Source organism: Phalacrocorax carbo, chromosome 12 (assembly GCF_963921805.1).
Source record: "Phalacrocorax carbo chromosome 12, bPhaCar2.1, whole genome shotgun sequence".
Taxonomy (NCBI): Eukaryota; Metazoa; Chordata; class Aves; order Suliformes; family Phalacrocoracidae; genus Phalacrocorax; species Phalacrocorax carbo.
Window position 1 is genome coordinate 18,226,734 of NC_087524.1, and position 7,651 is coordinate 18,234,384.

The 7,651-nt window shown below is 40.3% G+C and overlaps 1 protein-coding gene across 8 annotated transcripts in view; it reads left to right on the top strand.

Moving 5' to 3' along the window:
* The window catches only part of TACC2 (transforming acidic coiled-coil containing protein 2), a 122,899-nt gene extending 115,520 nt beyond the window's left edge, over positions 1-7,379 (top strand). For all 8 annotated transcript variants that reach the window (XM_064464323.1, XM_064464315.1, XM_064464318.1 and 5 more), the window contains 4 exons: positions 4,128-4,288; positions 4,855-4,961; positions 6,090-6,210; positions 7,160-7,379. In XM_064464323.1, the coding sequence (XP_064320393.1) occupies positions 4,128-4,288; positions 4,855-4,961; positions 6,090-6,210; positions 7,160-7,225 (455 nt within the window). In that variant the 3' untranslated portion in view covers positions 7,226-7,379. The remainder of the gene's footprint in view (positions 1-4,127; positions 4,289-4,854; positions 4,962-6,089; positions 6,211-7,159) is intronic.
* Positions 7,380-7,651: the final 272 nt, after the last annotated feature.

Sequence of the window (7,651 nt, forward strand, 5' to 3'; positions counted from 1 at the left end):
AGGCAAAGGCACAGCCATGGCTTACATAGTAAATTCTACAATTGCCATTTCCTATTGTTGCAAAAAAATCAAGGATAATTAAAGCATTGAGCCATTGGTCACTGAGGAAGTAGAAAGATCTTTAAACTTCAAATCAAGAGTATCAGTCAGAGTCTTTCAAATGATCTATGGCAAGTTTTTAAGAGCTGTGGCTATAAGTAATGTAATTTGCTGTCCGTTTGCAAAGGATCTGAAACAACAATAGTGACACAGAAAGCATGTGTTAATTAGAGCAGTATGCAAATTCTACAGCATGGTAATACGTTAAATGCAAGGCTTCCTCTCCCTGCCTTTAATGTAAATTTTTGGTATAATTGTCCCACTTTCTCCTGTCATTTGTCATAAATTACTGTCCCTTTCGATAAAGGAATTCACTCATCCAAATGCCACGATATAGAGGAAAATGATTGTCTGTGTGCTATTTGTATGTACTTCACTGAACTATTATCACATTATTTAGCCTTACTGCTAAAGCAAAACATGCATTTTGACAAAAGAAATGCCTGTGCTTTAACCCTTCTGAGCTATTCATACAGCCCTGGTAGGAGGGCATTACAAGTGAACCGCTTTTGCAAATCCCTTTAATGAATATTCAGTATGGTTGATAAGTCCTGCTCAGCTTTTTATAGGTCATTATGTGTATGTATAATGAATATTGAAAATATTCCATATTAACAATAGATGATTGTGTATGTTTGCCTATAAAGGCACTGAAAACACGCATTGCAAACAGTATTGCCTTGGATTTCCATGGCTGTGGAATGTCTAGTATTTGCTGTATTACACATATATAACCCAATATTACCCAACGTAGCTTGTGCAGTTAGTTTCATGCCACACTCTGTACAGCCAGAGCTTGCAAGCTGTCAGTGTATAGATCCCTGTTAGTGTCTCTTTGCATATTATTTCACTGGTGCTTCAACAATTTTTCCTTGTTTCTTACACTCGCCTCAGCCCCTAACACATTCTCGTTTATATTGGGGAGGGGTAGAAAAAAGACCAGGCTTTCCAGGCTAGCCTGCTGCTTGTGCTACTGCTTTGCTGACTGTTTCCCAAGTTGTGTGGCTCACAACTGTGTGGCACTGGCAGCTGTATGGAACGGAGCCTGCGTAACCCCCGTGGTCATGGCACCCCACCCTACACACACCTTGATCGCAGCCACCCGCGGTTCCCTTCCAAAACCCCTCTCGTGGGTTTCCTTTTTATTGATGGATTTGTAATGTTAGGGTTTTTTCTGTTAAAAATGTATCCTCGTATTTGTACGTTTAAATACCTAATTAATTCTCATTATGAAAAACAAACAGATGTTATGCTTTGTGCATTACAGGTTGTTGCATTACTTACTTTCTGCTTTCCTAACAATTCCTGATTTTCTATTTTGCTTCCATTTTTGTTGCTTCTTGCTATTTGCTTGCAAAAACAAAACAGGCAAGCCTGGTAAGTAAAGCTTTTCACCAACTTTCACACCAGCATTTTGCATTTTTAGTTTCTTTTACTTTTGTTCTCCGTTTGCTGCATTCCCATTAAGTAATGTAAGTAATACTGAGCTGAACCTGAAAGCGGATCTGCTGTGGTGGTGCTCTGATTCTGTCAGTTTGGATAGTGTTAGTCCTGAGCATACTGTTGTTATTGTTGGTGAGCCGTGGACAGTGTGTGTTGCAGACATGGAAGCCATTTAATTAAAATATTTTAATCGCATAACCTCATAAATATCTTTAGAAATAAGTATCTGTAACAGCCCAACTAAGATTTGACTGGCAGACTATTATCAGTGCAATTCCACTAAGCAGATTTTTCATTAAAGCTAAATTTTAGCTTTAGAAAATATCACAGGGATCTTCCAGTTCCCCTCCAGCCAGGTGCTAGTTTCTGTTTTCTGTAGTATTTAACCACTTTGGTTTTAAATGTATCTTAACTGTTACCTGAGACTATCAGGCACCCGTTTCCTAAAGCTGACTGGAAACTTTCCCTCTTTTCAATTCATATGTCTCTGTCTTCCCCAGTATAAATTCCTGTTTTCCCCTTGGAGTCTAGTGAGGTGCAGCTCACTCCCTGGTCCAGGGAGAGGAGAAATGGAGCATCAGATATCACTTGTCCCTAATGCAATTCCTGCATGCATTTGAGGTGGGCTGGGGATGTGTGTGAGGAGCTGGTCCCTCTGAGGAGAGAGGAGGGCACCGCGATGCACTGGGAGGAACAGGAAGAGCTCGGTAGTTGTGAGGGAGTGAGTCATGAATTACTAACTTTCTAGGTTGCCCTAGAAGCAAGTAAGAAGGAAATTGCTAAAACACTGCAGACAGCAGTCTCAGGAAAAGTAAAGTTGTGACATTAAATACATTTAAGTACATTACGTGATCATGCAAATGCATCTCTTCCCCTGCATGGAGTTGTGATGACAGGTTTTGCCAAAGAACAGGGTCCTGCCAGTAAGTGTTTTGGAATTAAGCTGTGTGTAATCTCCAGCGTGATTAAACAAACCTTGTGCTGGAATGCAAGGTGACAACTTCTCAGATTTAGAAAAATAAACAAAGGATGACAAATGGTTTTCTCATTTTACTTGAGAATACAGTTATTTTGACACTACAGATGATGACAGAGTGTTTTTAAGAAGGCAAAATAGAAAAGAATGTTTATTTTTTATGAAATGTTAAATGTTGTCAAACTGATGTGGCATTGCAGGGCACTGGGTTTCTTGGTTCTGCCATGTCAAAGGTGTTTGCTGACCAGTAAAGTAAAGGCATTAACAACTTCCAGTGCTGCAAACTCAGTGCAGGTCCTGGGAGCTTCTCTGGTTCTTTCAATCGTCTCCATTATGTAGAGCAAAATAACCTCAGGTCAGGCTCTGTCCCAGCAAGATGCTGTCAGTGGGTGTGCAGAGGAGCACAGAACAAAACCAACATGAGCTGATGCACAGCATGGCATCATCGGTGCTTTGGGCTTAGTTAGGCTAGCAAAAAAGTGTATAAAAGGATTGAGTATGCAGAAGAAAGAGATTAGTCTCAGTTTGGGAATTGACAGTATCAACTTTGACATTTCAGAGCTGACCAGCACTATGAAATACTTGATTCAGATAAAGACTTCTATTCAAATGAAAAAATTAAGTCTTGTTTAGTTCTTTATACTACAAAATATAAAGGCCTGAATGAAAAGTTGTAGATTCTGAAATGCCCCACACTTCTTACACGGGAGAACTTCTTACCTTATTTTAGTTGCCATCATAGACAAAGGGAAACGGTAATATAAAACCGCTGCGTTTTGCGGGTTGGTTTTCATTTCAGTATCATTCAAAGTAGCTCTTAAAACATGGACACAAGAATCATATTTTAGGATATGAAGCAAAAAATGAAGCATTTTGGAAGACAATGCCAGACCTTTTCTTCCAGTTTTATGGCTATTCCAATTTATTACTAGGACAATTCCTTTCAAAAGTTCTCTTCCATATGGATTTGGATTCCTGTTGTGTTCTTCCCACTATCTCTGCCTCAAATGTAACTATACACAGGAGAAGTTTGAAAGATGTTTTCTGCAGACCAGAACTTAGAAAGTCTGTCTAATGTTAGATTTCCTTTCTGGTACTTGCTACAATAATCCTAAGAATGACAGTTTGCAAAACAGTGTTCTTCCAAGGAAAGGGTTGAATTCCATTAAACAAAGTGCCTTGTTTGTACAGGATTAGAAGAGATGCCAGGAGATGACAAGCACATATCAACAATGGCAAATAATTTATTGCCAGTGCTAGTAATGGGCATAAATGTCTTTCCCTTCAGGCAAACAAGGGAACTCCAAGAGCTGCCTTTTATATGGGAACAGCTGAGTTCAGAGTGAAATAAATCATCAGTACAGAGATATATTCACATTTTTCCCCAACATCAGAATATTTAAATATCACTGTAATTAGCAACCTTTTTCCAAAACAGGATTGTGTCTTGATATAAAAATGGCTTTTCTGGATCCTGCAAACTTACTAATACCCAACATAGAGCACAGCGTAGTAGAGACTCTAGATGACAGTGAAATCAGTGTTCTTACTACTATTACCCTTCTAAAAATCACTTTCTTTTTTCCTCCCCCTCTCTTCTTTCTAACAGAGGATGAACAGAGAGAGAAATCTGTCTCCCATCACACTGTTCAGCAGCTGATAGTGGAGAAGGAACAAGCATTGGCAGATCTGAACTCAGTGGAGAAATCACTGGCAGATCTTTTCAGGAGATATGAAAAAATGAAAGAAGTATTAGAGGGGTTTCGGAAGGTGAGTCGTGTGAAAGTCCCCTCCTTTACAGAGCAAAACTGAGCAGGCTCTCGTGTACCAGTGCCTGCATAACAGAAAGCACATCTTTGTGTTCCAGTTGAATCTGATGAACTACATTAGACTGTAGCGTGCTGGGGGGAGGGAGGACATGAATGCTGATTTGTGCTTTCATTTTGGAGTAGCTTTAAAAATTGAAGATTTTGCACAAGAGTAATTTGCTCCCATCTGCGACACTGCAATTTCATTAGATGTCACATAACTGTGGAACTTGAGCACATGGCAGGGCTGGCTTCTGGGCTGAGCATTCTGTTAACACCTAGGACGTGAATTCCTCAGGTCACAGGTTGTGCCTAAAGTGCAAAACATAACGTAATCCTCAGATGAAGGATTGTAACCATGATCAAATGCAAACAGAAGAACTGTAAATATTTTTGCATTGTGTAATATTGCTTCAGACGCCTCTGTGTGGGGATGTCAGTGTTAGCCTGAATGTGACTCCCACAAATAGATACCTGTACTACAGTTTGACCTCTTGGATTAAATTTTATGTGATCTTCTCATTTAAGAATGAAGAAGTGTTAAAGAAATGCGCGCAGGAATATTTATCACGAGTAAAGAAGGAAGAGCAGAGGTATCAAGCACTCAAAATTCACGCTGAGGAAAAACTGGACAGGTAATTGATTGTACACATCTCTTTCCAGGAGTTCATGCTGCAGGGAGATTCCTGTGGCTGGACCTTGCATCCCAAACCTGCTCCCTCAGGATGCAGAGGACAGGCTGCATGGTGATGGAGGGTGGAATAAAATGCCATGAGAATTTCTGTAATGTCCTGGTGTTTCTTTCGGCTCCTGACCATATAGAACACCTCAAATTTCTATCTTTATCAAATGTCTTCATGTTTCGTTAACGTTTTTTCCAGGGAAGATCAAGAAAGAAGCCATTAGCTAGGGTTATGCAGCTATGGAGGGCTGTGCTCAGATATTTGCACCTGCAGCCAGAATTCCTGCCCCCAGAGACTGGCTGTTGCCCGTGTGCTGCATTATTGCCCCTGCGTCAATCAGCAGAACAGAACGTGTAAGTGCTGCTCAGCTGTTCCAGTCCAGAGTCAGCCAGGCGGTCTTTCCCTAGTAACACCAGTTATCTAAGCTGGATCAGCCCAACTTGTGCTGAGGACGACGAGGAATAGTTGCACAAAAGATCATGCCAGACATGCAGAGATAGTAACTCCTTAAGCCATTGTTAAGGAGGAACCATCAGACTGTGGCTTAAGAGAGGCAGCTCTGGTTGATTTTTTTAAAATTAATTTATTTTCTATGCTTCCATATAATGAGCAATTAAGCATTTCTAGGGATTACATTCAGGACTTGTATTACAGTCTAGTAGGCCCAAGAGATGTGTCCAAAATGTCGCTAGGATTGATCAGTGTCTAAAACAAAGTAAGACTTGGATTTGCTTTCCAGCTGTTGTCCCAGATGTTAGTCTAGTCTGTAACAACTGGAGATCAGGTTTAGAAACTGCCATAGAACACTTCTACCTAAGTGGTATTTCTGACCCCAGCAGAGATATCTGAGAGAAGCATGAAGGGAACGACACAGATATCAAGAAAAGATTTTACAACCTGTGCTGAGCAAGAGAGGGAGTCATGAAAAATCTCCAGGGACAAGTCTCAGAATACTTTCAAAGGCATGCAGAAAGTGGCCCTGCCCTCGCCACCCATCTGTTAAGATGCAGTCCATCCTTCAGTACCCGCTGTCCTTTCCTGTGAAGAACCTGACATGACAAAAATCTGTGTTTTTTCTAGAGCCAATGCTGAAATTGCGCAAGTGAGAGGCAAGGCTCAGCAAGAGCAAGCAGCGTATCAGGCCAGCCTTCGTAAAGAGCAGCTGAAAGTGGACGCATTGGAAAGAACACTGGAACAAAAGGTAAATAGCAGTTCAGCTCTATTTAATGCAGAAGTCAACAGAATGACCAAAGTCAAGTGAAACTTCCCCAGAGTGGCTGCATCCAGCCACTGGAGCTCAGACTGCAGCCAACCGAGGTCTGCCCGAGGACCTGTCTTGCTCCTCATGTCTGGCTGGCCCGGCAGATCACCGGCCCCAGGGAGAGCAGCACTGCTCAAATCTTATAACAAAACCAGCTGTGTGCACTGGACAGTTCAGGCAGATGGACCCATCTGCCAGACTTTGATCCCAGCACCCGGGGGTCAGACTCGGTCAAAGCTCAGTGTGCACCTGCGTACCAAGCAGGGCCCTTGGTTTGCTTTCGTTCTTGGGTTTAAGATCATCTTGTTTTAATTCTTCTTTTTTTTTTGTTTCCATTTTTAGTTTTAGCTGTAATTCCAATGCTAGCTTATGTGCCTCCATGGTTAACATAGACAAAATGATCAGATACAGATCTGTATGGCTTCGGGCAAAAGTGACTGTAGGAAATCCCTATTTATATTTCATGTTCTCTAGCCCAGCAAAGGAGCTTGCTTTCAGTATAGTGTGGCTTGTCCTTGCTTAGAGCCTGTGGAAAACAGTGAAAATAATGCTATAAAAGTGCAGCCTAGAAACAAATTTGCACTATGCGTTATTATCGTGTGCTAGGAATGACTGCTATAAAGCTGTCTGACTTAGGGCTAAATTGTATTTATTGAAATTGGGGGAGCTGTGTGTGGAAATAAGTGATCATATTGTTTGAATGCTGTATATGTAGCTGTACTATGTATGCATATATATCTCTATATAGATAGATAGATATTCTGTTCTCTATATTGGAGAAAACTTAATTGTCCCACATTTCTTCCAAAGGTTGGATAATTTAAGAAAAAATACTGATCTCAATGCAACAATATTTCTCATAATACTTAATATTCCTTTTATTTTCCAGAATAAAGAGATAGAAGAATTAACAAAGATTTGTGATGAACTGATTGCCAAAATGGGGAAAAGCTAACTTTGAACCAAATTTCTGGACTTCGATATTGAGTGCAATATGACCATTGGCACACTGATGTCCATACATTTATGTGGACAGGTTATATTTTCACTTTTTCGTATGCACTACTGTATTTTCTTTCTAAATAAAGTTGATTTAATTGTATGCAGTACTATGATGACTATCAGAATTTCTTGCTATTGTTTGCATTTTCATAGTATAATTCATAGCAAGTTGATCTCAAAGTTCCTGTATCAGGGAGATTGTCGAGTTCTCTAAGAAATTACAAATTGCTGATCGTAGGCTTCCCTTTGTACATGAGTTCCCATGTTGGATGTCTTTTGGATTTAATATAAACATGTATTACTTGCATGGGGACTCTTGCCTTAAGGAGTGTAAACTTTATCTGCATTTGCTGATTTGTAAAATAAAATTAAAAATGAA